General features: G+C 57.2%; 14 protein-coding genes across 14 annotated transcripts; 4 read left to right on the plus strand and 10 right to left on the minus strand.

Moving 5' to 3' along the window:
* Window positions 1-1,651: 1,651 nt before the first annotated feature.
* PHYSODRAFT_468333 (hypothetical protein) lies at window positions 1,652-2,560 on the minus strand (the record flags this gene model as incomplete). Its single annotated transcript, XM_009516165.1, has 1 exon — window positions 1,652-2,560. One exon carries the CDS (start codon window positions 2,558-2,560, stop codon window positions 1,652-1,654), a length of 909 nt encoding a protein of 302 aa, XP_009514460.1.
* Window positions 2,561-3,320: 760 nt separating this feature from the next.
* PHYSODRAFT_468493 (hypothetical protein) lies at window positions 3,321-4,384 on the minus strand (the record flags this gene model as incomplete). Its single annotated transcript, XM_009516166.1, has 6 exons — window positions 3,321-3,401; window positions 3,487-3,699; window positions 3,768-3,834; window positions 3,928-4,049; window positions 4,133-4,249; window positions 4,340-4,384. Coding segments are annotated over 6 exons (645 nt in total), but the record flags the coding sequence as incomplete, so codon positions are not given.
* Window positions 4,385-4,880: 496 nt separating this feature from the next.
* On the plus strand, window positions 4,881-5,705 carry PHYSODRAFT_293212 (CDP-diacylglycerol-inositol 3-phosphatidyltransferase; the record flags this gene model as incomplete). Its single annotated transcript, XM_009516167.1, has 3 exons — window positions 4,881-5,079; window positions 5,162-5,496; window positions 5,583-5,705. 3 exons carry the CDS (start codon window positions 4,881-4,883, stop codon window positions 5,703-5,705), a joined length of 657 nt encoding a protein of 218 aa, XP_009514462.1.
* A 334-nt stretch (window positions 5,706-6,039) lies between these two features.
* PHYSODRAFT_463707 (hypothetical protein) lies at window positions 6,040-6,659 on the minus strand (the record flags this gene model as incomplete). The annotated part of the gene is made up of 2 exons (XM_009516168.1): window positions 6,040-6,060; window positions 6,132-6,659. Coding segments are annotated over 2 exons (549 nt in total), but the record flags the coding sequence as incomplete, so codon positions are not given.
* Window positions 6,660-7,100: 441 nt separating this feature from the next.
* Window positions 7,101-8,279, minus strand: PHYSODRAFT_465511 (hypothetical protein; the record flags this gene model as incomplete). The annotated part of the gene is made up of 3 exons (XM_009516169.1): window positions 7,101-7,346; window positions 7,515-7,723; window positions 7,796-8,279. Coding segments are annotated over 3 exons (939 nt in total), but the record flags the coding sequence as incomplete, so codon positions are not given.
* Window positions 8,280-9,935: 1,656 nt separating this feature from the next.
* PHYSODRAFT_445523 (hypothetical protein) lies at window positions 9,936-11,534 on the minus strand (the record flags this gene model as incomplete). The annotated part of the gene is made up of 3 exons (XM_009516170.1): window positions 9,936-10,040; window positions 10,092-10,371; window positions 10,450-11,534. Coding segments are annotated over 3 exons (1,470 nt in total), but the record flags the coding sequence as incomplete, so codon positions are not given.
* A 1,449-nt stretch (window positions 11,535-12,983) lies between these two features.
* On the plus strand, window positions 12,984-13,508 carry PHYSODRAFT_469311 (hypothetical protein; the record flags this gene model as incomplete). Its single annotated transcript, XM_009516171.1, has 1 exon — window positions 12,984-13,508. A coding segment is annotated over one exon (525 nt), but the record flags the coding sequence as incomplete, so codon positions are not given.
* A 105-nt stretch (window positions 13,509-13,613) lies between these two features.
* Window positions 13,614-14,702, minus strand: PHYSODRAFT_467285 (hypothetical protein; the record flags this gene model as incomplete). The annotated part of the gene is made up of 3 exons (XM_009516172.1): window positions 13,614-14,219; window positions 14,345-14,507; window positions 14,575-14,702. The coding sequence occupies 3 exons, from the start codon at window positions 14,700-14,702 to the stop codon at window positions 13,614-13,616; spliced, it is 897 nt and encodes a 298-aa protein (XP_009514467.1).
* Window positions 14,703-14,933: 231 nt separating this feature from the next.
* Window positions 14,934-16,676, plus strand: PHYSODRAFT_468296 (hypothetical protein; the record flags this gene model as incomplete). Its single annotated transcript, XM_009516173.1, has 5 exons — window positions 14,934-15,075; window positions 15,175-15,264; window positions 15,340-15,477; window positions 15,556-15,683; window positions 15,882-16,676. The coding sequence occupies 5 exons, from the start codon at window positions 14,934-14,936 to the stop codon at window positions 16,674-16,676; spliced, it is 1,293 nt and encodes a 430-aa protein (XP_009514468.1).
* A 60-nt stretch (window positions 16,677-16,736) lies between these two features.
* Window positions 16,737-18,397, minus strand: PHYSODRAFT_467739 (hypothetical protein; the record flags this gene model as incomplete). The annotated part of the gene is made up of 8 exons (XM_009516174.1): window positions 16,737-17,000; window positions 17,069-17,209; window positions 17,275-17,379; window positions 17,456-17,749; window positions 17,840-17,884; window positions 17,955-18,035; window positions 18,109-18,179; window positions 18,268-18,397. The coding sequence occupies 8 exons, from the start codon at window positions 18,395-18,397 to the stop codon at window positions 16,737-16,739; spliced, it is 1,131 nt and encodes a 376-aa protein (XP_009514469.1).
* A 168-nt stretch (window positions 18,398-18,565) lies between these two features.
* Window positions 18,566-21,348, minus strand: PHYSODRAFT_470234 (hypothetical protein; the record flags this gene model as incomplete). Its single annotated transcript, XM_009516175.1, has 2 exons — window positions 18,566-19,162; window positions 19,240-21,348. The coding sequence occupies 2 exons, from the start codon at window positions 21,346-21,348 to the stop codon at window positions 18,566-18,568; spliced, it is 2,706 nt and encodes a 901-aa protein (XP_009514470.1).
* A 717-nt stretch (window positions 21,349-22,065) lies between these two features.
* PHYSODRAFT_471412 (hypothetical protein) lies at window positions 22,066-23,211 on the minus strand (the record flags this gene model as incomplete). Its single annotated transcript, XM_009516176.1, has 1 exon — window positions 22,066-23,211. One exon carries the CDS (start codon window positions 23,209-23,211, stop codon window positions 22,066-22,068), a length of 1,146 nt encoding a protein of 381 aa, XP_009514471.1.
* A 235-nt stretch (window positions 23,212-23,446) lies between these two features.
* PHYSODRAFT_477095 (hypothetical protein) lies at window positions 23,447-24,595 on the minus strand (the record flags this gene model as incomplete). The annotated part of the gene is made up of 1 exon (XM_009516177.1): window positions 23,447-24,595. The coding sequence occupies one exon, from the start codon at window positions 24,593-24,595 to the stop codon at window positions 23,447-23,449; it is 1,149 nt and encodes a 382-aa protein (XP_009514472.1).
* Window positions 24,596-25,246: 651 nt separating this feature from the next.
* PHYSODRAFT_257513 (hypothetical protein) lies at window positions 25,247-26,125 on the plus strand (the record flags this gene model as incomplete). Its single annotated transcript, XM_009516178.1, has 5 exons — window positions 25,247-25,285; window positions 25,318-25,559; window positions 25,639-25,711; window positions 25,776-25,977; window positions 26,043-26,125. The coding sequence occupies 5 exons, from the start codon at window positions 25,247-25,249 to the stop codon at window positions 26,123-26,125; spliced, it is 639 nt and encodes a 212-aa protein (XP_009514473.1).
* Window positions 26,126-27,098: the final 973 nt, after the last annotated feature.

A 27,098-nucleotide genomic window follows, 5' to 3' on the forward strand; every position in this document is an offset into this window, starting at 1 on the left:
GGCCGCGCTGTCCAGCCCCGTGCTGATCTCGTCCATGAACGTCGCGTACTTCATGCCGAACTCCATCTCACCCGTGGTCACGCGTCGACGCTCACCACCGGACACACCGCGTCGAAGTGCATCGCCTAGAACGGTATCGCTGCAGTTCTGAAGGCCCAATTGCTCCGTGATCACTGCTGGGTAGTGCTCATTCAGTGCTCTCACTGTTCGTTGAGCTGCCTTGTTGTCCTCAGTAGAACCTCGTGTAAAAAGCCCCTCGGCGCCTCTAAACGCAAGCTCCTCTGGACAGCATTTGTGGGCGAACTCAAGCGTCTCTTTCACCGATAGCGCGGCAAAGTGCTTGTCATGTTGCGGCACGTAGGCCGCAAGCTGCGGGAGTCGAGATAGAATGTCCTGCTGGCAGCGGCCATTGTACGTGATGTCGCCCTCAACGCTGATGTTCTTCTCCATGGGAAACTGGCCGCTTAGGAGTCTGAGCAGCGACGACTTGCCCGATCCCGGTTGGCCAAGCAACAGCGTGATGGTTCCAGGCTCGAAGACCGCGGTCACGCGATTGAGGATGTTCCGCTTGGTCACGTTCCGAGTGGCCGTAAGCTTCTGCACAACGTGCTTGACGCTGTTGTAGATGGTCGGCAGTTCAGACTTGACGCTGGCGGACCGCTCCACGACCGAGACCTCGGCGATGAGGGAGACTTCCTTGCACCGCACTTCCATCTGCGGGAGGCTGCGTCCCAATGCCGGCTCGATCTTCTTGGCGACGAACTCGTGGAACGCGGCCGGGCCCTGGGCCATAAGCGTCTGGCCCGAGTCAAGGCCGAGCTTGGGAGCGTCGCTCATCGCTGCCGCGGATCCGCAGGAAGTTGCCACGGAAGCTCGACCTGCCCTGTCGGAGGCGAATTCGGTTGTGCGCTTCGACCTGAGAGAGTCGCAGTGCTGACCGGATTAAAAAGCGCGTGCAAAACTCGAACAAACACGCCGAGCAATCGGCGGCGTTGGCGTTGGCGTTGGCTGGCGGGGAATCGGTGCGGCGTGTCCTATGCGGCGGCGCGTTTAGCACTATGCGACCTAGGATCCCATGGAGAACGATCTCGTGGTCGACAGGCTGTGAGCGCCGCGGCGCGCAAGGAATCGTGCGTACTGGCATTGACGTTGTTGTCGGTGAACGACAAGCGCCGCCGTCGAGAGTCGATCACTCTGCATTTATCGTAAGCTTACCAGGTGTCCTGAAGCAGTCAAACAGCAACTTCAGCTTTGACCAAGCACCAATTCCCGTGATAGAGATGGGCCGGATCATTCAAAAACGGACGACTGTGGCCTGCAGGCTCGCAGGCAAGACGTTGGCCCAGCTCAGCTCAATTTGCACTCGCGCTTCACCATCCCGACATCGCTATGCATCAGAAAAGTGCAGCTTCGGCCAGCACATTGCTGCGTTGTTGTCGGCCACTCGGATTCCTTTAATAATAGAAAAGAGCTTAACGGTAGCATCCCATTCATTCGTTGTCCATGGGATCAACAAGTTTTCAACTTCGTCCCATGGTCGGCAGTGTATCAAACTGCATGCTGTTCTTGTTGGGGGATTGTAGAGAGTGAGAGTGCAGGATTACCGAAAGACGAAACAAAGCACGCAATCTATTAAGCTGAGACCTAAGATCTAGAATCGGTACTCCGGGTACGGTCCGAACGAGCGTCCAGGGTGGTGGTAGCCCACCATGGCCTCGTACACGAATGCTCCGGCAGCGCCGCCCAGGATCGGAGCCACGAGCGGGACCCAGAAGTAATAATTACCGAGTGTGAACACGCGCGATCCCCAGCCTGCAGTAAGCATGAAGAGACGAGGACCCAGGTCGCGAGCAGCGTTGGCGGCCAGGCCTGTGTTCGTGGCAAAGCCCATAGCGATAGCGCTCACGAGCACGCCGATGGCCGGCGGGACCGCGTGACGGCCAATGGGGCGGTTGTGCTGGTCCAGCAGCGCCAGAATCCCAAGGATCAGCAGAGCTGCGGCGAGGAACTCGGTCAGGAAGCACGTGAAGTTGCCAACGTTTTCGTGCGGGAACGTCGCGAAGACTGTGTGGGTCGTGGTGCGGTCCGGGTCCACCTCATTAAACAGCGGACGATACACGATGTAGACCACCAGGGCCGAGACGTAGGCGGCGACAGTCTGAATGAGGATGTAGAACGGCACCTTCTTCCACGGCAGCATCTTGAGCAGAGCGAGCGTCACGGTCACCGTTGGGTTCAGGTGGGCGCCAGATACGCCGCCACCGATCGAGATGCCGATGAAGTAGGCGAACCCCCAGGCCAATGCGATGGTCACGAAGCTGCCGGCGCTTCCTCCGCTCAGAGTGACTTGGGCCATGCACGACAGGCCGAAGAGCATGCAGATGAAGGTGGCGAGGAACTCGGCCATCATCTCCTTGGCGAATTGGCTCTTGACTTGGTACGGAACAACGGCCACTTCCTCGAGGAGGACGTGCGTGCCCGTAGTGGTGGAGTGGCCATCGTGAGCTTCCAGGTCGACGTAGCCGAGCTCGTGCTTCTCGTTGAAGGCGTCCGAAGGCATCTTGGCTGCTGTAGCTTGTGGCTTGAACAGAGGATATTGGAAAGTGAGAGTTGCGATGGAGAGCGAGCGAGAACGACGAGAGGAGCGCGCTGAGCGCGGCAGCATTGGTATGCAGCGTGTCGACCGGTGAGCAGGGGCGGCGCAAGCCTGGATCGCTGGCCAAGACGCAAGCTGAAGGCTGTCTATCCGCACCAAGCAGACGTCGAAGTTGCCTTTTATGCAAGCGTGGGGACAAAGCGAAGGCGCTAACGTAGCAGCCCGCCAGCAAGATCACCGCTTTGATGGATGCATTGACTAAAACCCGCGGAGTAAGCATCCAAGGCCCAACTGTACATCGGCAAGGCCGCATCAAGACCACAAGCATACCGATCGCCTCCCGTAGAGCATTCGCGTTCGGACGCTTTGCAAATCAAACGGAAGCCTGGAAAAATGCTGCTGTATCGCTGGACAGTTTTGAGGGACAGTTTGCTCGTGGATCGGCGGCAATCGGTTTGCATGTCTTGGTGCCCGGAGCGCTCAATCGTGCCGCATGGTTTTACGTTTCTTGGCGCACCTTTCATGACGGCCACCGCCGCCACCAATTGCCAGCCCAAGAGACAAGACGAACTCAGCATCGGTCTGATAATCACCACATAAAGCACACGAGGCCAAGTGAAAGCTGAGGGTTTTTGTTTTTGTATGGACAACTCGGCGCAATGGACTAGCCGCACAACACGTCACGAGTCAAAACATGGGATCTGGTCTATCGGAGCGGGGAAGTCTACTTTTTCGGAGTCTTGTTCGAAGTCGCGGCCTCGGGCATCAGCTCTTTCCCCACCTCTAGCAATTCCGCCACCGTTTCCTGGCGAAATCATGACATGACCGTGAAGATTAATTAGTACGGATCTAGTGTGCAACCTCTCGCGAGAAGTGAAGTGCGCACGTACCATATTCTTCTCCAGCATGTGAATCAGCACGCGCTGGTGGTGCTTCTCCATATCCACGTAAAACACCTTCTTGATCATAACCACGGTAAACACGACAATTGGGAAGAACCGGTGGCCCCACAGCAAATACTCGCGCGGAGTTGTGAACGGAGCGATTTCAGTGATGACCGGGTCGTAGCGGGTCAACCGCACCGTCATCTCGATGGCAAGAAGCTACCAGGCAAACAGAAAGCGTTAGACTATAGACATATATGGTCATCGAATGCTGAATTGCCACCTACAGCCATGAGTGCCACGAAAGAAATCTTGCTCGCAGCTTGGGCCGCCTTCGGCGTCGTGACAGCATAGCTTTGGGTCCAACCCCAAATCAGCAGCAACACAAGTTAGCGTCAAGCGTAACACCATGTCGACTGTAGCTCGACCACACCGCTCTGAACGTACATGATGGCGATCCAGAGCACGTAGAAGAGTCCGACGTTGATTTGCGTCTCGTACACCGACATTTCCTCCTGGCCGGGGCCCCAGAAGTCGTACAGGAAGCGCGATTTCTCGTTGTAAATGTTCTGTCCAGCCGTCAACGAAAAAACCCAATTGGCCCCATCAACACTAATTTGTACAACTCGGACTAAACCAGTGAGCAACGTACGTCGTAGGCCGTGTCGATCGTGTTCCAGGCCTCGGCCGACATGTGGCCCGCCTGGAAATGCTTCCGGAAGAAGGCGTACTTCTGCGACCACTGGTACCGCGACTCTGCTCGACTCATCTGGGCGTCGGCAAGGTGGCACAGCATTTGCAATAATTACTTAGTACACGCCAGTCAATCAAGTGCATCGACAAGCCTAGACAGACGCACCTGCAACATCCTGTAGACGTTGTTCTCCTCGGGCCAATACCACTGCAGCACCCGTCAATACACGCGCGTGAGACCTCCAACCTTACCGCAATACTGAGCCAATCGTACGCGTACTTACGTAGGGAAACAGCACTGCGAGCGTCGGCACCGCCAGCGACACAAGGTAGACCTGCAGGGGCGTCGTGCTCTTGCCGCGGTACAGCAGCAGACGCGACGCCAGCGCCGTCAGCGGTGCCACGACCAGCAGCGCGTAGGCCGCGGCATGCGAGTCGCGCAGCGCGTCCGGGTACAGGCGGAAGAGCTCCGCTGGAAGAGGTGACGCGTCCGCCATCGGGGATGATAGTGCAGTTGTGATGGGGTCACGTACGCCGACTACCAACACTCATTAGCAACGTTTTCGCTACGTTGCTTACCCGCAACGTTTTCGCAACTTATCACGATGAGGGCAACTTTTCATGCAACTTTAGAAACAGGGGGAGGTCTTGGAGGCTCATTCCAGAGAAGGTCAAGGCGGCGGAACAAGGCGAAGGCGGCGCAAACGATGGCCGAGCAGACCAAGCAGCGCTCCGTGACGGGCGTCTTCTTCTACGTGCCCAACCTCATCGGCTACACGCGCGTAGTGCTGTCGCTCTACAGCCTGGCGGTGGCGCTCACGGACTACAAGGCCAGCGTGCTGTGTTACGCGCTGAGCTTCACGTGCGACTACTTCGACGGCTTCTTCGCGCGGCTCTGCGACCAATGTGTGTCCCGTTCTACCAGTAACGAGGTAGAATGCTCTACCCTCTGACTCTGCGTGTGTGCTACTGCTGCTGCTATTCGCAGGCTCGACGTTCGGTGCTGTGCTGGACATGGTCACGGACCGCTGCTCGACGGCGGGGCTGCTCGTGGTGCTGTCCCACCTGTACCCGCAGTACATGGTGGCCTTCATGTACCTGCTGATCCTCGACTTCTCCAGCCACTGGTACCACATGTACTCGTCGCGCGGCCACCACAAGATTGTGGCCGCCGAGCGCAACTTCCTGCTGCGCTTCTACTACGGCTGCTACCCGTTCTTCGGCTTCTGCTGCGTGGGCACCGAGCTGTTCTACATCCTGCTCTACGTGCTCTACTTCGACCCCACGCTGCTCATCCCGTACATCAACGTGCCCGTCATGCAGGTGCGGACTCTCTGCTCTTATTGGGGGCTTTTTTGTTGCGGGTGCTGACCCATCGACTCATCGTGTGTTGTTGTCGATTCGTGCAGCTGTGCTACTACGTGTGCCTACCCGCCTGCGTGTGCAAGAACTTCATCAACGTTGCGCAGCTGTGCAGCGCGGCGCACTCCGTGGCGGCCGAGGACGTGGCGATCGCCAACAAGACCAAGTAGAGCCTTTGCAGTTCCAGATGCATCTCGTCTATGAGTGAGAGAAATATGAGGCAGAGATGCAACAAAAACGGCTATAGTGTGCAGCTCCCGTCGTGTGGCATTAGGACGCCTTCTCCTGCTCTGCTCCAGCCTCCCTCGGGTACAGAATGTCGTAGTGTCCAGGCCGATACAGCAGCGTGATCGGTACGGGCTCCTGTTGCTCCGTCGCCGGCACTGTCGGTGAGCACACGTAGCTCTGCAGATCCTGGCCCGGGCCAGCACTTCCGTCCAGGTACTCGATCTTGACGCCCACCTGCAGCGCCTCCGTGAGCGCCGCAATCTGCGGCTGGTCGCACTCCTTCCCCATCGGCTCCACCTAGCAACCAGCAATAGCAACAGCGTATCAGCTCTCCTCCCAGCTCTCATAAGACCACTAGCCCCTCTCACCTCGGCGGCGCAGAACTGCGCGACCGTCTGGCCCGGGTAGAGCCCGTCGATGAAGGGCTGGAAGGTCTCTGCGTGCTGCTTCATGTAGCCCGCCGTGAGCAGGCGCATGTACCAGACGAGGTACTCGGACTCGCCCCCCTCCGTCTGGAAGTCCTGCACCAGCTCGGCGTGCGTGCGCGTCTCCATGGCGGCCAGGTAGTCCACGAACGTCTCCCAGAAGGCGTCGATGGCCACGTCGCTGTAGCCGATGGCCACGAGCTCGCTCTTGCTCTGCTGGATCTTGTGCTGGATGCGTCCGCGCAGCGCCGCGTTGGCGTCTTCGCCCCCGGAATCGGACGGCAGCAGCCGCTCGCACAGCGCGAAGATGAAGCCCCGGAAGAAGCAGTTGCCGTCCCCGCGCACGCGCCGCAGCGCCTCGTAGCGCGCGTTCAGCGACTCGATGCCGTGCATGAAGTTGGCGTTGACGTTGCCCACGTACTCGGCCTTGAGGCACAGCGGCGACATGCGGTCCGTGAGCAGCGGGCCTACATGCTCGACCTCCTCCTGCGCGTCCGCCATGCTATCGTATCTACCTCCGAACAAGTCCATCCAAAATTGGTATATTTTGTGCAAGTATATTTTTGAATATATTTTGCTGCGGGTATCAAATCAACTTCAACTACTGTAGACCAAGCAGAATCTGCTTTACGTGTTGAGCCAGTCGACTTCGCGTGGGGATGTGTCTTCTTCCGCGAGTATGAAGTCGCTGTCGTCGTCAAAGTGTTCTGCCAGGAGAGATTGAGGATTCTCGTCACTAATGCTTTGAATTTGGTGGCGGTGTTGGAGGTGGCGCTCACTTTCATGGTAGTTGTGCCATCCCTGAGAGCTGAAGTCGTTCCAGAGCAGTGGGTCCTTCATAAGCTCCGGTCGTAGATACTCGACGAGCTCATCGATGCTGGCGAGTGGGTAGCTCAATGCTTTCAGGAGGCGAGTGATACGGGCTATCGTGGCTTCTGTCTGCTCCGAGTTCGATAAAGTTTGCACCCGGAGCAGTGTCCTTTGGAATTCGGGGAAGTAGCTGTCCAACAAACTGTGGATGTTCATAAGACACATGCCCATGAGCTCGCAGTCGACGTCAGATTTTGGCTCGCTAGGGTCGTAAGAGCTGGCGACTATTGAAGACCAAGAAATAGTCTCCAGCACCTCCTTGTACTTGCGTTGGCATGCAGCAATTGCCTCGACCTCTGCTGAAAATGTGCCAAGCAGACTATCAGTGCTGTAGCTTCGAGATCGGGTGTCGTCCATATTGCCACAAGTTCTCCATTCATCGGCGAATTCTGCTATTCGAACTGCCATCATACGCATTGCTTTCTCCTGCTCGAACGAAGGGTGCAATCCAGGCACGCACTCTCGTGGGAATAGCAACGCTGGACCTATGAAGTGGTTGAAGAAGACGAGGTGCACCGCATCCAACTCCATTTCACGGTTTTGGTTGTCGTCTTCTCCACTACACAACTTGGCACACGCTCGACACAAGATCACGATCTCAACAGGCAGTGCTGCAATGTGTTGGGTGAGCTTGTCGAGCTGAGCCTCAAGCTCAGAGACTGGATCTACCGAACAGCTTTTTCTTGCATCACCGCGCGATAATAATTCCGACATCCACTTGCTACCAGCCAGTTGACAGAAGCAAGCAAGCGCCATACTAGCCGCACTATGCCGCACTAAAAACTTTCGGCGCTGGAAGATCGATCCACTCCCTTTGGAGCTTGCGATTCCTTCAGAGTATTCCGTAGCCATGAGCTTGAAGACAAATCGAGTTCCCTGACGCTCACTCTCCAACAAAGGCAGCTGGCTTCGCAAGATAAATGCTTGCATCAGAACTTCTGTTTCCTTCACACGGTCAGTGGATCTCACACAACTCTTTAACAAGCATAGGCTGACTAGCAAGTCTGGTTGCAAGATCAAATCCGCCAGACTCATGAGCAGCACCGAGTATTCATAATCATTCTGCGCGACTTGGTCTCGAAAACGCCGTTGCTCTTGCTCAAATTTCCGTCTCCTCTTCTTCCGTGCGCGGCTGCAACAGCAGCAGCAAAATTCAAATGAAACGCACGAGCCAATGGACAACACTAGCCAGGCTGCTAGTAGGAAAAGCAGCGTCGAGACGTATCGCTCTAGCTGGGAATTCAAAGCCGGCACCATATTCTCGCTAGAGGACGAAACACTGGTAGCATCGCCCGGAAACTTGATAGTGAATATGGCTATTGTCGGGGTCGCACCTTCATCCCCAGCACCAATACGCTTGACCCACAGTTTGAATCCCGATGTATGCTCGACGTTTGAAGAAATCCCGGACAGGTCTCGGAATGCAAGAGCGGCAAGTTCCTTGCTCAGTACAGCCATCGTCCCGGTCAGCTCGATATGTGATGGGTCGTATAGCTGTGTAGTGATGCGGAAACTCAGTTCCGAGTCTCGAGTGCTGTTTGAGCTGGTGTTCAAGCGAGTTCCATTCGTGCTCCAGATGAGTACGCACGGGCGTTCATACGGACATCCCACCATAACATCTTCGTCTGTAACGACAACGCCAAGCGTTAACTCAGATATGCCATCGGTAGCTTCGAGATTCACTTGATACAGTTGGTCAGAGTTGATGCTGTCGACGTCTTTGAAAGTTACGGGGGCCGGCACGGTGTCGAGACTTGGAGAGTTTGCACTGAATGCGAACGGCGGTAGCACAATCAAGCCATCAGGTACGTTGACAGCAACCAGCTTCACTCTCCGTGCCACCGATCCATTGCTGAAAAGTGCCGCGGGCGACTTTCCCTGAACCACTAGCGAATCGTTGTTTGCTGGAGTGTTAAGCACTTTGTATTCGAAGAATTCGCCGTCATCGTCTCGCGCAAAAGAAACTCGTGGATCTATACTAGAATAATCGAGTTTGGGTACGTAGATAATTCGACCAAGTGGGTCGGAAACGATAGTGCCTGTAGGCTTGATGCGTGCTCCAATGCTCTCGAGTGGCACGCTTCCGGTCGCATTTTCTGGTGTTGCTGCTGTGTCACTTTCGTTGACGTCATTAAACTGAAAAATGTTGCCATGACGAGGAAGAACAGTCAATTCAAACCGTGTCCTGGAGTTGAAGAATGGTGCTAGCGGGTCCAATTTACCAAGATCCAATAATCGAATCGAGTCTTCGTTCATGCGAATAGTTGCAAGCACATTGTCGTCGGAAGCGCTCGTTTCACTCGCCAACACAAACTTGACGACACCAACGTCGGAAAAGATACCAGGATCTCCATCGGATAATCTGTACCATAGTTCATCAACCACCAAGCCAGTCGCGTTCTTCCCAAGATCCCCCTGCCCCCATCCGTGATAAATGTACGCCAACGTGGTAGAATGAGTGGCAGCGTCGATGTCTACGCTGTTTCGATAAACGCGAGTAGACTCGATGCCATCATCGCCAGCAAACTTCATCGTCTCGCAAGTTGTATTGCAATCGAACAGTTTCCCGAACTTCGGCATTCGTACAATTTTCAGCAATTGGTGGCCCATCGAGGTGTTTGTGGCGTTCGTGAAAGCAAAGCTCGACAAGAGCCCGCTTGCATCACTAATCTCTTCATCCGATGATGAGGCTGTAGGGGTTCCATCGATATCGTCACCTTCCAGATTCAGAATAACAGGAATGCCAACTCTAACTGAAACTTCCAACTCATCGTTTCGAGTGCGCGGTGCGTCGTTCACAGCATCCACAAAAATGTCAATTCTCCCATCCAAGCTCCTGTTCACAACTCGCCCTGCCAAGCTATCAGCAATGCCAAACCGCACGGTAGCATACGGTTGCAGTCTCCGAGAGAACGCGACAGGGTTCGGAAGCGGGAGATTTCCGTTGTTTTGGTCTGGTTCAGGTCGGAAAAATATGCGGTGCTGATATTCCAGTGGCAGTTCTCGAAACGCATTCATATTTTCTGCTGTCACGAGAGTTTGGTTCGGGAAGAGCAGCAAGTGACCGAATTCGGGCAATCCACGCAGCTCCAGACGCAAATCATCAAAAACTCCGTGCAACATGGTGAGGTTCAGCAGAACTGTTGAGTCCTCGGGGATTCGCACTGTTTGCTGGTTGGACGGGAACTGGCGGGAGGGCAATAGCAATTGCCTTGTGATGGAGTTGCCCTGCTCCTCCGTCACTACTCGACGATAAATGGCGAAGTGGAAGAGATCAAATGTCGCCCCACCTGCACCTTGATACAGCGCGGATCTGGAGAACGTACTACCTTCGTCAATACTCTGACCAGTCGATGTCAGGATATCTCCATTACGTTGCCCAACCACGGACTTGCTCGCTTTCTTCTGCACTAAATTCACCAAGTAGTCGACGATCTGGTCGCCGTATTGCTCCTTGAAATCTGCAAGTTTGCTTCGCAGATAAGCAAGTGGCGTGTCCTCATTCAACGGAGAGAAAGTGGTCCCCAGGATGTGCAGCGAGAGTGAATTGTCACCAAAAATGCGCATCGCTTTAGGCAATCGTGGCCCGCTGATGCTCGTCAGCTTCTGTTTAAGCATCGCACGCAGCCGTTCCGTAGCGTTCAAGCTGGTTGAGTTCCCCACGAGTTGAAATTCACGAACAGCAGCCAACCGCTTCCGTTTCCGCGCTGAACTAACGTTGCGCCGACTGTTGCCCAAGTACAACTGGTACCGACCTTCAATGAGTTTGTTCAGCACCTGCGAGTTGGGCGGATGTTGCTCGTCATGCACCGCACAGTCAACTCTCTCCATCGTATCCGCGTCTGTGTAGCTCATGTAGAAGCTGGTTTCCCAATGACCCCTTTCGCTTGAGGGGTCTAGCGTGACAGCGATCTGTACGGCCGGAGTACGCTCCACCGGCTCAACAAGGGGCGGTAGCTGGCACGCGGCCGAAGTGTCTACGGAAAAGAGTCGCTGCTCGTAGCAGGCTTCCACTCCCGCTTCACCCCCTTCCTCCAGTACAGGGACGAAGTAGATGAACGCTAGCACTTGGTGCTCGTTCAAATCCAGACGAAAGCCAGAGTCCACGCAGTCGTCATACTCGTTGGCGATGGAGAACAGCGTCATGCCCCGGTTGGTCTTCGCGCGACGTCGTATCACCATCTCGAACGTCACGCCTGACCCGCTAACGGAGTCGTTCCTTACAGCCGCCATCGTGAAGAACTCACGGGCCGAGACGGAGCTGATCGATGAAAGCTGCACGCGCGTGGTGGCGTTATTCGGATCCTCGGCCAGGTGAACTCCGAGCTGCCAGAAAGAAGCGGCGGAGTTCAAGCTTGACACGAGATCGTTGTCGGGCTGCAGGGCTTCGAACGGACACGCACCGCCGGGCACTCGGTTCGCGATGATGTTACTGCTGCTGCCGATGTCTGGGTCAGCGAAGGTGTAGAGGCACATGGGCTGCCAGGTCCCCCGCTCTCGAAGGAAGCTGGTGATGGCAGCGTCTTGCCCGGTAACATTGAGGCCCGCTCCAGTGCCGCCTCCTGCAAGGGAAAGCGCCATCAACAGGAGCAGCAGAGTCGTCGGCATTATCTTGTCTGCTGCAGATTTGACAAGCCCGGTTTCTTATTTGATCGGAAGCGAGTCAAAGTCATGCACGTCTTGTACGAAGCAAAGCCTTCAAGTTGAAGCTGCATGTACCGTAAGCTTCCGTCAAAAGCAATCCATCCGCGCGCGCGGCCGACCTGAGTTTGGGCCCAGCGTGTTCCGTTCACCGGAGGCTCTAGCACCGACACGTTCGTCCACAGGCTCTTGATCGCCGCACGCTCGCCGAACGATCTTCGACGCCAAGCAATAACGGCTCAAGCGCCTGTTATCACGCTCTGATGTGGGGTTTGGCACCGTCTAAGCTGTGAAAAGCACACAGCACAATTGACTGGAAGCACGCCGTCTTCCTTAGCGCCGGGCTCCGTTGTGAAGAGCCGTCTTCACGCCAGCTACGACGTCAAGCAAGACTCGCCCATGATTGCTCCACCACTAGCGCGCAGGTCGCGGGAATCTCGCACCGAGATGGCTTCACGACCGACCCATGTTGAAGCGCGCCGACGACCAGACGACAGACAAGCTCTCGCCGAGAGCCACGCGGTGAGCCCAAGAACGACGACAGCGCGCACGAAGCAGCCTCATCAGTGACGCGGAGCCACGAATCGCGGGCCACGGCTTTCTCGGCGACAGAGACACCGGTGTCGGCGCGGCTCGGAGATGCCAGCTCGGCCGTTAAATGCCCGTTCGGCACCGACGACATGATGAACCTTAAAGCTCTAGATATAACGGCGCGATCTTCGAACCCTGCTGCGAACTCAGGTCGGCTCCGTCCAAAGGAGCTCATGGTCTTGCTTGTGCTTGCCCTCGATCAGTGGGTGGTACTGGCTCTTTCGGATGGTGCACTTGTTGGTCCGTACGGCCTGGAGCCACCACTAGTAGTGAATGGCTGAGCCTCCCAGCTCTTACCACTACTCTCGGGCTTGAGCCCGTTTCTCATGCAACGACGCGCAGCTCTCAGCTCTGCTAATTTTCTCAGGTACCTAGTCTCAGCTTTCGCCCGGGTCTCAACTCTGACCAACAGGCTCGGCATCAATGGCTAGCGCGAGTTGCCGTCATGACGCGGTCGACTCGGGCCAGCCAGAGGTATTGTGCACCACCGCGCGGTTACTTTGAGGGGCGCGCTGTTTCCACTACGAGCGTTCGTGTGCCATCACCTCCTCCATCTCCATCGTTACTTGCGCTGCTGATTTCTAGTGAACAGTCCTGGAAACGAATGAATGGAGCGCCGGGTTCTACTTTTCCCCGTTTCGTAGACTGCGCCGAGGAGAGCTGACAGCTCTGGTTCACTTTCCGTTTTGCCTGCTTCGAGTCACGATGGCGCCCACGCTCTCACTAACTCGCGGCTTCAGCGAGCGCGCGTCCATTCTCGCCTACGCCGAAGACGACTTCGACGACTGGTGCGACCAGCCCAGTCGCTCAGCGTCGCGGTGGCGAAACTCGTGCCCAGACAAGAAGTCGATGACCGGCACGAGTCGCTGGGGCCCGCGGCTTACGTCGCTGTCGACGGGTCTAATCGGCGCGGGTACTGCGCTGACCACGCGTGCCAAGCAACTTTGCGTCGGCGAGTCGACCCACCGGGCGATCAACCAGCTACGCAGGTCCATGGTGGAGGTTTCGTCGGCTCGGACGGTAAAGACATCGACGCCGGCCCAGCACCGATTCAGCGAGTCCGATATCGACTGCTTCAACGACGTGGAGACCCAACCGGAAGCCGAGAAGGCTGGAGACGACGAGTGCGAGCATGGCAAAGAGTGTGACTTGCCATCACGTGGCAATAAGCTGAAAAGGCTTCAGCCGTCACGCTCGTGGACCCAAGGGTGCGCATAGAGGAGAGAAATGAAGAAATACGTTGTGGATAGCTTTACTACCGAGAATTTTTTTTCAATAGAACGAGAAGTGCCGATGTATGCCTCGAATGAGGAGCTGCAGGTGTTAATCCCTGAGTTGCACAATAGTGAGTGCAGCCGCAATGTTCAGAGCGCTACCGACAGCCACAGTCAGCACGTCATTCTTCTTCAGGTGCGAGCTGCGAACGCAGGAAGCACTGCAGGGCTGCCCCGCAATGGGAACTGCACGGTCGCGGCGGATACCTTGCCCATTAAGCTGCAGTTCAATCAAGCCCCACGTCGTCGTGGGCGTCAAAAACACTGCTAGACTCAAAACGTACCACCCGTTCACAAGGCAGCGTATCTCGAAGTTCCCCTCCGAGAGCTCGAAACCATTTGCATCGATCATACTCCAACAGATCTGACCCTTGCGGTTCATTCCAGCGTTCTCGCTTGAGGTGCACTCCAGGTATATCATTCCATTACCAGTCTCCTGCGTTGAACGCACTCGAGCCGCCTTCAGCTCATCTTCAGCATTACGCAGTCGCGCCTCCAGAGCGCGAATGCGCTCGACCGAAATATGCTCCAGCTGAAACACGTAAGACACCGTCCAGGTTGCCTGAAGTACTGTGAATTCACCGAGAGCTCTAGCTCTAAGCCGCCGTTCTCCTGAGGCGTCAACTTGCGAATGAATTGAGCAGATCGAGCTTGACTTGCATCGAACTCATCGCTTGAGCCGCTGCTTGATCCAGATTCATCCGAGCTGCCGGGATCGATACTTGAAGCGTCTGAATAATCGCCCGTCTGGTCAATCGAATTCCCCAATACCTCATCGACAAGCTGGTAGCCAATAAAACGCTGCTTGAGAATCGCTTGAAAGGAGGAAGAAACAAGTAAGGCGCAAGTTACCCTTAGTACCTTGGCATAGTCTTCAGTGGATGCATCCTGGATGCTGTTTCTCGGTGTTGTGTACTCTTCCATGGACAAGTATCCCGTGCTCCTGACGATGCAACGCCAATAATCAACACCCAACGAAATGCCAGGGGGGCATGCTTCTCTCATCTTACCATTGCCTCTTGCTCATCCGATCCTTCAGCAAAATACTCATCTTCCCCGCCTTGCACGAAATGACGAAGTGATACGACAAGTCCGCGAATGTCGTCACGCCTCGCAGAATCGTTTCGTCCGCCTTCATCTTGAATACAAAACTCTGTGCGAAGTTTCGACTCAGCGAGAAGGTCCTGTCAACATCCGTCATAGCCCAACTTCCAGTCAGTAAACACAGGGAATCAGGTTTTGAATAATCGCCATAATGTCATTAAATCCACTGTATTGACCCCAAATCCCCTCGCCGCCTCATTGGTCCGCGCGACGGATGGCTCATAGCTTCATCACAACCTCAACTGCTAGCAGAGACTTGACAGCCATGGCGGAGGAAGTGCTCAAGTGCGCGCGCTTCGGAGACGACGAGGAGCTTAAGACGCTGCTGCAGTCGGTGGACGGCGCCGAGAGAGATGCGTCCGTGAACTTCGTGCAGCCGGAGACGCTCAACACGCCGCTGCACATGGGTGCGTGCGTCAATGAACAACACTTGACACACCCTAATACATTGGTTAGACACTGACACTGTTGCAATTGATCGGGCTTTATCTATTGCATTGCTGCAGCTTGTGCGAATGGCTACGTGGAGTGCGTGCGCGAACTGCTGAACAACGGCGCGCGCCACGTGGCCAACGCCAGCGGGAACCTGCCTCTGCGTACGTGAGATGCAGCTAGATGCAGGCAGATGATGGTCATTTGAAGCTGATTTCATTGCTGTTGTTTTATTGCAGACTGGGCCGTGCAGAACAAGCACCGCGAGGTGGTGAAGCTGCTGGTGGACGGCGTGAAGGACCTGGACGTGCTGGCGCGCAACAACTTCGGCCGTGGATGTGTCACGGAGGCGTTCCAGTGCGAGGACACGGAGATCTGTACGTTGTATATTACGTTAGACTTTTGTGGTGGTGGAGGTGTTGAAGCTCACCCATGGAATGTGTTTGTTCGTGCAGTGGCCATGCTGCTGGAGCACAGCTCGGCGTCGGAGGAGCGTCTGGCGGAGGGCACGGGCATGGGCAAGGACGCCATCAAGGAGGAGGTGGAGGAGGACGGAGACGAGTCGGACAGTAACTCGCCCAAGGTCCTGCAGGAGACCGTGCTGGAGTTCAACTTCGCCCCTGGTCTGCCGACGCTGCGCGCCAGGGAGCTGGCGCTGGAGTGGAGCAAGGACGCGTTCGGCTCGACTGCCGAGGAGGACATCACGGGCGTGTCCATCTGGTCTGCGGCGCTCATCTTGAGTCGCTGGGTGATCGACCACCGTGACATCTTCAACGGCAAGCAGGTGTGCGAGCTGGGCTCGGGCTGCGGCGTCAGCGGCCTCGCTGTGCACAAGTACACGAACGCTGCGCGCGTCGTGCTGTCCGACTTGTTCGCGCACACCATTCAGAACCTCGAGCACAACATTGAGCTGAACAAGAAGTCTGCAGACAAAAAGGCCGGAGCGGACGATGAGGATAAGCAGGAGGCCCCCGTGCTCGACTGCTGCGGCCGGTGTGGCGCGGTTCAGCGTTTTACTCCGGACAACCCGGAGGGCAAGCTGATGACGTGCGGCGGCTGCAGGTCGGTCGCCTACTGCTCTCGCGAGTGCCAGAAGAAGGCGTGGAAGAAGCACAAGCCCGACTGCAAGGCCATTCGTGCGCAGCGCGAGCAGGCGGAGGCTCTCAAGGAGAGCAAGGCGAGCGAGGAGGGCATCGTTCAGGTCGAGGCTATCGACTGGGCTCAGCGCGAGACCTGGCCGATCAGCTGCGACAGCGACAAGTTCGACGTGCTCTTCGGCTCCGACCTCGTGTATCACCAGGAGATCGTGCCGGTGCTTGTCAACGTGGTGGACGGTATGCTGGCCACCGAAGGTCGGTTCGTGCACGTTGCTTCCCAGGCTCGGCACTCGCTTGTGGAGTTCAAGGAGGCGATGGAGGCTCGCGGCTTCACCTGCGAAGTTGAGGAGGTCCCCGAGGACTACAAGACGAACCCGCTCGTGGGCAACGACGCCGTGGCTGAACTGTTCGCTCTGCACTTCAACGAGATGAGCGACGTGTACTGCATCTACACCTTCACCCGCACCAGCCAGCCTTAGATTATCTGGCACCTGTCTAATGGATCCATAAACGTGTATCGCTCAATTGCACTTCATTAGTTATACCGTGGCGTCAGGAGAACGAGATCCTGCGGTGATAGCGGGTTTTACCCTGCCAGCGGCGCGCTGCTTCCTCTTGTTGAGAGTTCGCGGGTTCGGCGGAAGGCGCGTGCTCGGCATGAGCGACATAAGCTTGTAGTTGCACCGGCCGAAGACTAGCTCCCAATTGCCGTGTATGCTGCCAGTTGTATACGGGCTGACCCCTTTTCCGCCATGGAGGCGGCGATTGCGCGGGTGGCGATTGATCTGCAACTCCACCGAGGTCTAAGCAACAAAAAAGTACTGTTCAGCATCCAGATAAAATACTATCAGCGCATAAACGAATATCTCACCTGTGCTGTAGCAATGAGATAGATGTGCCACGTTGCGAGGATGCTCACAGCCAAGCCTGCGGCGCCAGACATCGCGAAGGCGAACTGAAGCGTGTTTGAGGCCGAAATGTGAAGAGAATTCACTTGAGCGAGCACGAGCATCTATAGACAGTTCCCCAAACATTAGTCTAGGGGGAACCCATAAAAGGAAAGGGCCATCGACTTACCTTGGCATATTGTTCGCGGCTCAGGTCCGTGTAGGCCGCCCTGTAGCTCATGTAGGCTGCGTAGTAGCATCCCACCGCCAGCCACACCAGAAAGGTGAAGAAATACTACACAACAACAATCCAACCAGGTAAGATCACCGCCGCCTCAGTAAAAATGTTCAACGGCTTTCACTCTTCGTACCCGGTAGTTGTCGCGTCCGATGCAGTTGTTGACCCACGGGCAGTGGTGGTCCAAGTGAGCGATGCACCGGTCGCACACCGAACAGTGGTGAGCTCGAGGCGGTCGAAAATGGCGACACCTCCTGCAGAAGGTGATTCCATCCCCAGCGTTCGGGTAGCGGCCTCTCTGTCTTGCGACACTCTGCGGGTCCACAAGCTGCACCCGCGGCAACTGCACCCGACCCCCTCCTTTCTTGCCGTCAGGAGTCAACACACTCGGTCGGATCCTCGGAAGCAGCTCCGTCTCGGCGCTTTCCTCTTCACTTCCATCTTCTCCCTGCTCCAGATCACTTTCCTCGTCTTCTTCTCCTTCTTCTCCCTCGTTGTTGCCGTTCTCCGCCTCAACGTCCCAGAAATCCGCCTCGTCCTTCCACTTGGCCGTAATAACCCCCTGAACAAACATAGGTAGAGTGAGTAGAACGCATCCACCACCTCACCAATATTGCAACTCTAATTGTTACCGGGTCCGTGGCGATACACAGCGCGTAGTTAAAGTAGATGTTAAAGAGCAGCACCATCGCCACCGCCAAGTGGCATACCAACTGAATCGACAAAAACACGGTAAACACCAACATCCTTGCCATAGCCCACACACCCAATTCCACCCCGTTCTACCTGCAGCGTCGTCTCCGTCAAAATGGGGATGATTGCGTGCATGAACACGCCCCCGACCAGGAAAATCAGCGCTACAATTGAGAAAATTGGCATTGGACACCTCGTCAACCAGAAATTTCATATTTGTTTACAGCCGAGAGACACGCTGAGCGCGCGCACCCATGCCGACAGCGACGCAGACGACCCCCGCGTAGCGCATGAAGCAGCTGATGGCGCGCACGAACGACGCCGCGCACACAAAGACCCACTGCATCGGGTCGCGCCACTGCGGAGGCAGCATGTCCAGCATCGAGACGAAAAACGTAGTGACCAAATTTGTGTGCCATACATATATATATATATATATTTCGGTAGTCGACTACATGGATACACGTACAAGTTAATATGATATAGCTCAACTGCAACAGGCAATGTTAGACGACCGCTATTAGCGAGTTGTATTGAGCCAAGCTTAATGTTAGCGCACTTCTTCCATGTTCCTGTAGTTGGTAGCGGCGGGGGAGCTGAGGTCCGAGATGTTGAGGCCGACGTAGGTTTGCTGGCCATTGCCCGTTGTTGTGGTCTCGGTGGTGGCGTTGCTGCTGCGCTTGTAGTGCGCCTGCCACTCGGCCGGCAAATGAGCTTGATAGTTGCGGCCAGATTTACCGGAACGCGAGGCACCGCAGGTTCCTAGTCGCCGGGCGATGCGGAAGCACAGGAACACTGCGGACCCGAAGAAGCGCACGACGTTGAAGACGGCCACGACGTACGAGATGAACTTGAGGTAGCACGAGCTCGACACGAAGTACGTCATGCAGTACATCCACACGGCGTTGGTCACGAGCCAGAAGAGCAGCAGCGACGACCGGAAGGCCCGGAAGCTGTTGTCCACGTCCTCCTTCTCCTGGGCCGCGCGCTGCTTCTCGGCCTCGATGCGCTTCTGCTGCGCGACGATCTCCTTCAGGTTGCCATTGCCCTGAGCCACTTTTGCTGCGCCGTGGCCTGCTGTCTCCAGCCCCTTCGTGCCCCAGCTGAGGTCGTGCAAGTTGCTGTAAGCGTAGATGCCCAGGATGTTCTGCAGCGACAAACAACGAAAGGGTAAAAGTTAACAACAAATTCACAACAAAGGTTAGCAGAGGCAGCAGACCGTACCACGAACGTAGGCAGCATGAAGTAGTACTGAAGCGTGCTGAGCAGTACCGAGAACTCGCCGTGGATGAAGGCGGAAGCGAAGACCAGGCCGATGGCCGTGACGACTCCCCCCACCAACTCAAAGTTCGAGACGCTGCACGACGCGAGGTCGTCCCGCGGATCCGTGACGCTAACGTCCGCAACCAGGCCGTAGATGGAGATGACCGAGACCACGAGCATGACGAGACCCATGAACACGTAGCTGAACGAGTAGAAGGCTGCAGTGCGCTTCTCAGGGCGATTACCGAGAGCAAACACCACGATTCCACCCACGATAGCAAGATAAATACCCAATACGATAGCCAACAACGCGGGATACTTGCTGTACAGCGTCAATGTCAGCACGTAGTAGAACGTGAGGAACAGGTTGCTCAGCAGGAACCAACTCAGCACGTTCTGCACGCTCAAATAAATAAACTGCAGCGTGAGGACGATCTTGCGCGATAAACTGTGGCCGCTCTCCTTCCAGACGCGACTGAAGTTGCTGATCGCGAACAATCCCGCGAAGAAGCTCCCATTGAGCCACCTTCGTCGCTGCTTGATCAAATCCACCAACGTTTCAGGGACGTCGGTGCGTGCAATAGCGTCCTTCACGTAGTGCATCGTCCAGTTCCGACCACGCCTCGCCAACAGTTCGAAACACAAAATGCGGTCTTCTGCGAGGTACATGTTGCCCTTGAACGGCCCCAGGTCCCGCGTCGAAGTCGTGAGGCTCTTGAAGTACTCAGGCAACGGCCCCACTCCTTTCTCCGCGCGGATGGCCTCGTACCGGTAGGCCGAAAACGCACCAGGCAGTACACTGATGAAGCCTAGCACGGACTCGAGAGATTTATCCATGATGTTGGAGATCTTGTACTCAAAGTGCTGCGCCGCGATGACTGGATTGAAGTAGTTCGGGTGGTCGACGGCGATTTCTCCAGCGACGCCACCGATCTGCGGGTTGCGGTCCATGCTGCGAATGAGTTTGAAGATGGAGGTAGGCCCGGGGATTGTCCCGACGTCCACGAGCACCGTGTACGTCGGCAGTAGCTGCTCCGAGAAGGCGTTGAAGAACCACAGATGGGAGTTCAGCTTGCCTGCATTGTTCTCTTTAAGCGCGTAGATGAGCTGGATCGGCGGATAGAACGACTCGAAGTTGTCGTCACGGACAAGCTGCACCGTGGCTTCGAACAAATGCAGCTGCACATCGACACCCATGCTCGTGACCGTCATGATCTCCTCGTCGAACGCCCCCAACCCCGCCAAGAAGTCCAAGCAGGACGCGCTGGCCTTCGTCCGACCGTCCGACACCACCGCAACAGCGACGCTTTCCCACGCGCGATCGCCCCACTGCTCCGCCATGAACTCCAGGTTCCTCGCAATGCCTTTCAGCGTCCCCTGCAGCTCGCTGCCTTCTTCGTTGTACATAGTGATGGTGATAAACACGCGGATCTTCTTGCCGGCCTCCTCAACGCGCAGTTGGAAGCCGTCGTCCGAGAACTTGACGGGGTCCTTCGTCGACACGGCAGTGTAGCGCATGTGCGTGAACTCCGGCGCTTGACTCAGCGTCGGCTTGCGTCCCTGCCACGCCTCCTGCACTCTTGGCACCTGAGTCCTCTGGATCTGCAGCTGTGGGGGCAGCGCCGCCTTGCGCGCGCTCTCCTGCACCGAATAGTACCATTCGTCCAGCTCCTCGGCGCGCTTCATGATCTCATTAGCCTTCTGCCGGATGCCCTGCTTCAGCAGCGGGTCCGGTTCCCTCTTGCCCACTTTGATGAGCACGTCCCCCGCGTCCGTGTAGAGCTGGATGGCCTGCAGGGGGCTGCCGCTGCGCTCCGCGTCCGCGGCCAATTGGATGAGGCGGAAGGCTGCCTCGTACGTCTCCTCCGCGGCCGGGTTGAGGCCTGGCTGGCGATACGAGAGCTGCCGCTCGATGGGCTGGTTGGCGTGCGGTTCGTCCACGTACGAGTGGCTGGTGGGCCTCGTGTCCCGCCAGACGTCGGGGCCGTCAGGAGTTGGCAGTCCGGACGACGGTGCGGCGTCGTACTCCTCGGCGTTGCTGCTGACGTAGCCGCCTCCGTCCTGTTCCATCATCGACTGCAGCTCCTCGAGCTCGTCCAGCTGGAACGTGTCGCCCCAGTCCCGAACTGGTTCTTGTGGCGACTGTCGCGACGCGCGCAGAGACTGCAGACGCGCGCGCAGGTCCTCGGTGCTGCGTCCGCTGCTCATGCTCAAGGCACTGACGTTGGTGTGCGCGGCACTTGGCGAATTGACAAGTGAGACCAAGGGCGACCGCAGTGATTGGCCGCAGAAAGGATGCGGTGGGATTGACGCGCTGGAACTAGACACCGGCGGAGGACAAGATGGACGTGGTTACACTACAACAGACAGCAATTGATACTAGTGTCCGCAATGATAATGTTGCTGTTGTTGCTGGGCTGTGCTGTGCTGGGCGATGCTACTTGTGTAGTTGAAGTTGTTCAAATCCTTGCTGAAAGCTCGCGGCGCGTAGTGAAATTCAGCAGTCGGCAGTCGAGGAACGCAATGCACGAGGAGCTCGCAATGCACTAATGGGTACAGCTCCGTAGGACACCAGCGCGGTGCTTCTGGGTATGGTGTGAGAGCGGCGCTCTAGCGCCACGTAGCTAGAGCGCAGTAGGAATTGGCGGACTCGCATCTAGTTGCAGCGACAGCGACTCAACTTCAACGTTCAGGCTGTAGACGAACGAGTGATCTGGTCCCACGGACGGACGGCTGAATTTTAATCGGATGGTTGCAGTCCACTAGTTAAATGCAGCAATGGCCCACCTACAGCGAGGACTTGTTCTCCAGCGTCGGGTAGTCTGTGTATCCGAGCGAGAGCGGTCCGCTCGCAGGCATGTAGAACGTTTTGCGGTCCCAGGGGTTCCACGGCGCGCCGACTTCAAGACGGCGCACAAAGTCCGGGTTGGAGATGAAGGGCCGGCCGTATGCCACGCAGTCTGCGGCGCCGCTCTCCGTCACCTTAATGCTCTCCGCGCGGTCGAATCCAGACGACGTCATGAGCACGCCGTTGTAGCGCGGGCGGCAGAACGGCGTTGTGCCGTCCTTGGGCACGCGCGGCCCTCTAAAGTGGAAACCGCGAGGCTCCACGATGTGCACGTAGGCCAAGTCCCGCCCGCTGAGCTTCTCCAGGACGTAGCCGTACGTCTCCTCGGGCGTCGAGTCCGTGCAGCCAAAGGTGACGCCAAACGGCGACAAGCGGATGGCCACCTGGCTCGAGTCCAGACTCGACAGCACGGCGTCCAGCGCCTCGAGCATCAACCTGGCCCGGTTCTCAATGCTGCCGCCGTATCTGTCGGTGCGCTTGTTCACGCCGTCACACAGGAACTGCTCCAGCAGGTACCCGTTTGCACCGTGCAGCTCGACGCCGTCAAATCCCGCGGCAATCGCATTCTCGGCTGCGCGCTTGTAGTCGGCGACGACGCCCGGGATCTCGTGGGTCTCCAGCGCGCGGGGCGTGACGTACTTGCGTCTCCCCTCTCGCGTGACGGCCGACGTCTTGATGTCGCCCAGTCCGACAGCAGACGACGACACGGGAAGCTCTTCGTTCGGCTGGTTCAACGGGTGACCCACGCGCCCCGTGTGCCAGAGCTGCACGAAGATCTTGCCGCCTTTGGCGTGCACCGCGCGCGTCACCTTCTTCCAGCCCTCGACCTGCTCAGCAGTGAACAATCCCGGAGCGCCGAAGTAGCCGCGCGCGGTGGGGCTGATGTTGGTGGCTTCTGCGATGATCAGGCCGCCGGGGGTGCTGCGCTGCGCGTAGTATTCGGCCACGAGATCCTTGGGCACACCCTCCTCCCCCGTGCGCAGGCGAGTGAGCGGCGCCATGACCACGCGGTGCTGCAACTGCACGGGGTTCTTCTTGCCGCCAAGCGTCAGCGGAGTGAATAGCTTCGGGGTTGATGGGGACATGGCTGCTTGGAGATGGTCACTTGCGGAGGAGACTGCAACTTGGGAACTGAAGCGAGGGCAGCACATCCAAGCAGCTGTGCGTGTTGACGTCAACGTCTTCATGCTGGTCAAGCCAAGAGCTCCGATAACCAAGCAACATGTCGAATATGCGCACATGGACGTTATTACTTGTGCATTAGCTAGACGGCACCACTACGTAGACTTCGATCGGTGGGTTTCCAGTTTCCCCGAGTTATCAAAGACGCGCCTTCAGCTCGAGCGCCGGGTAGTCGGTGTAGCCCGCGGACTCCGGCAGCGTCGGATTCGGGTAGAACGTCTGGTAGTCGTAGTCGTTCCAAGGCGCGTCGAGCTCCAGTCGGCGCACGAGGTCCGGGTTCGAGATGAACGAGCGGCCGAACGCCACGCAGTCGGCCAGGCCGCTCTCCGTGACCTTCACACCTTCGGCGCGGTCGTAGCCCGACGACGTCATGAGAACGCCGTCGTACAGCGCGCGGGTGAACGTCGTAGTGCCGCCCTCAGGCACATTCTGCACCGTAGGATGGAGACCGCGCGGCTCCACAATGTGCAGGTAGGCCAGGTCGAGCGGCTTCAACTGCTTGATCAGGTAGCTGTACGTCTCTGCGGGGGTCGAGTCCGTGCAGCCGAACGTGTTACCGAAGGGAGACACGCGGATGGCCACTTGGCTCGAGTCCAGACTCGACAGCACGGCCTGGAGCGTCTCGAGCGTCAGTCGCGCGCGGTTCTCGATGCTGCCGCCGTACGCGTCCGTGCGGTTGTTGACGCTGTCGCACAGGAACTGCTCCAGCAGGTATCCGTTGGCGCCGTGCAGCTCCACCCCGTCAAAGCCCGCCTCGATGGCGTACTCCGCCGCGCGCTTGTAGTCGGCCACGATGCCCGAGATCTCGTGCGTCTCGAGGGCGCGCGGGACGCTGTACGAGCGTCTCACGCCGTCACGCGTAACAGGAGACGACACGCCGTCGTCCAGCTGAATCGTAGATGACGACACGGGGTGCTCCCCGTTCGGCTGGTTCATACTGTGGCCCACACGGCCCGAGTGCCAGAGCTGCACGAAGATCTTGCCCTCCTTGGCGTGCACGGCGTCCGTGACCTTCCTCCAGCCTTGCACTTGCTCGCGGGTGTACAGTCCAGGGGATCCGTAGTAGCCGCGAGCCGTGGGGCTGATGTTGGTGGCCTCTGCGATGAGCAGGCCGCCGGGCGTGGTGCGCTGCGAGTAGTACTCGGTCACGAGGTCAGTGGGGACGCCCTGCTCGCCCGTGCGCAGTCGCGTGAGCGGCGCCATGATCACGCGGTGCTGCAGCTGGATCGGGCTCCTCTTGCCGCCGAGCGTGAGCGGGGAGAAGAGCTTGAGCATCTTGGACGCCATGGTTGCCGGTAGAGCGTGCACTTGAGCGGGGCGCTGCGACTTGGATTGTGGAGAGCGCGGAAGCTGAAGCGCCTCAGCTCAGCTCATGGGCGAGGGATGGAGGGAAGACCGCAGTGCAGTGCTGGTGTCATCAACTCATCGAACGCAGCGCCCTCTGACTTGGAACGAATTGATGCTGCGAGACTTCTCTGCTTCGGGAAGTTGCGGCGGTCACGGCGCACAGAGCTGGTCAGAGTGCGATCGTTGCCCACGCAGCAATGATGAAGACTGGCGAGTCTCGCGTAGCAGACTACTAGCAGTGCCACGTACTTGAGCTCTTCGAGTGTAGCCATGCCGGATGATACTCGGTAACTTTGCTGCCGCTCTGTAACTTTTGGTAGTTGAGATCGCTGTCAACGACGATCGTGTGTGGCGCAGAATGTGGACTGTGCGCATGCAGGCTGCCGGTCGCTGCGCGCGCCGGTGCTCGGTGCCGTCGCCTGCATTAGCTACCAGAGGCGCTGCAGCTTCTATACTGTCAAAGCGCGCGTCGGAATCCGCTCGCGCGCTCTCGACGTCACCGTCGAATGGCAACGATTCGTTCCCCAACACTTCCATCCACCCTTCCGCGAAGGTTTGACACACTCTTGCTCGTCTAAGGCAGTCACAGCAATGGATTTTGGGCCACTAACCAGTCTGCTGCATATTTGCGTGTGTGGCTTGCGATACTGTCGTTATAATAGATCGGCAAACGCTGTCGCATTGGCGCGTTCACCACGGTCGGGGAGGGCGTGGTCATCGGGGACGACACCACTATTGGCGCCAACGTGACGCTGCAGAACTGCACCATTGGCAGCAAAGTGGTGGTTCACCCGGGCGTTCGCATCGGTCAGGACGGCTTCGGGTTCATGCTGGACGCCAGTGGCGAGCACGCCAAGAAGCCCCAGGAGCTGAGCGTTGAGATTCACGACCACGTCGAAATCGGGTGCGCACGGTGACGTTGAATGCTGAACCGAGGAGAGAGAGAGGGCTAACCGGAGTGTATCGGTTGCTACGGTTGATAGTGCGAACTGCGCGGTTGATCGCGGGAGCTGGCGCAACACGGTGATCGGCAAAGGCTGCAAGCTCGACAACCTGGTCAGAGCAAATACTGTGCTCTCACGCTAATGCCGTCTCTCTCTAACGGTGTCTTGATGAACAGATTCAAATCGGCCACAATGTCCAGCTCGGAACAGGCTGCGTCATTGCGGCCCAGACGGGCATCGCTGGTAGCACCACGCTGGGCAACAACGTCTACATTGGCGGACAGGTTGGCGTGGCGCAGCACCTCCAGATCGGCGACAACGTTCGTATCGCTGCGAAGAGCGGCGTGATGAACCACCTCAAGTCGGACGCCACCTATGGTACGATAATGCCATTGCGCGATAGTTTTAGAGCGGGGCTGACCGTTGTTGTTCTGGTTGTACAGGCGGGAGCCCGGCCGTTCCTATCATGGAGTATCGCCGGCAAATGGCCTACTTGAGACACCTCGGCAAGAAGCCTGTCGACTAGAGCAAATGCTAGAATCTGCGGCTTAAGGAACTGCTGCTTGTTTCAGGGATAAGTTAGAACAAATGCGTGCGCTAATAAAGTGCAAGAGGGATACTTTCCCTTCATCTCGCTTCCGCGCCTCGCCGTGTCTGTCTTATCTTGATGCGTTTCCCTGGATGTTGGAATTGTACTTGGTCATCAAATACGTTGCCTCAGCTGCCATGTTGATCTGCATGAGTCGCTCCATGAGGTTTTCCTGGTCACTTGAGCCGTTTGACGAAGTTGTCGTGCCAGCAGAGCCCGCTACGCCACAATCGTTAGAGCGAAAAGAGTTGATGTACTTGAGCTTGTCCTCCTCGAACACGTCGACCGGCTCGGGCTCAACAGACGGGTCGCTGCTGGAGTATGAATCTCGGTTGATCTCGGCCACGCTGCCTTCATCGACGTCGTAAATGTTAACGGGTTGCCGCCTCCGGTTGCTGTAGCTTGTGACTTGCACGTCCTCTTCATCCGATGAATCTTCGCTCATATCGCTGTCATCGCTCATAAATCCACGGCCGCGGTAGGTCTCTCCGCCTTCGACATCGTACATGCTGTCAATGGATTGATTCCCCGTGTAAATACCGCCGCTGGAAGATTGACTGGCCGGGAGAGCCATAATGTGTTGAGCTGGCATTCGACTGCTCGAGTAAGCTCTGGATGCTGCATTGCGACGAAGCGTATCGCTCCCGGAGCGCTGGATCTTGAACGGACTTGCAGCGGCGCGGTTCTCGACTGACCGGCCTGATGGTCGGCTCGACGGTGGCTGGTAAACTCTCACACTCTGAGCACCAGTAGAGCTGCTGATTTTGTCGTTTATGTGGCCAATTCCATTTCCATTCATCGAAGACGCGCTGTAGACAGACATCGACGGGTCTGACGAGGTCGTAGCAAGGGCATTGTAGTAGCTACTAGAGCTGCTGCGTGGGCTTAACGGTCGACCTCCTCGAGCTCT

This window comes from Phytophthora sojae (assembly GCF_000149755.1).
Source record: "Phytophthora sojae unplaced genomic scaffold PHYSOscaffold_1, whole genome shotgun sequence".
NCBI lineage: Eukaryota > Oomycota > Peronosporomycetes > Peronosporales > Peronosporaceae > Phytophthora > Phytophthora sojae.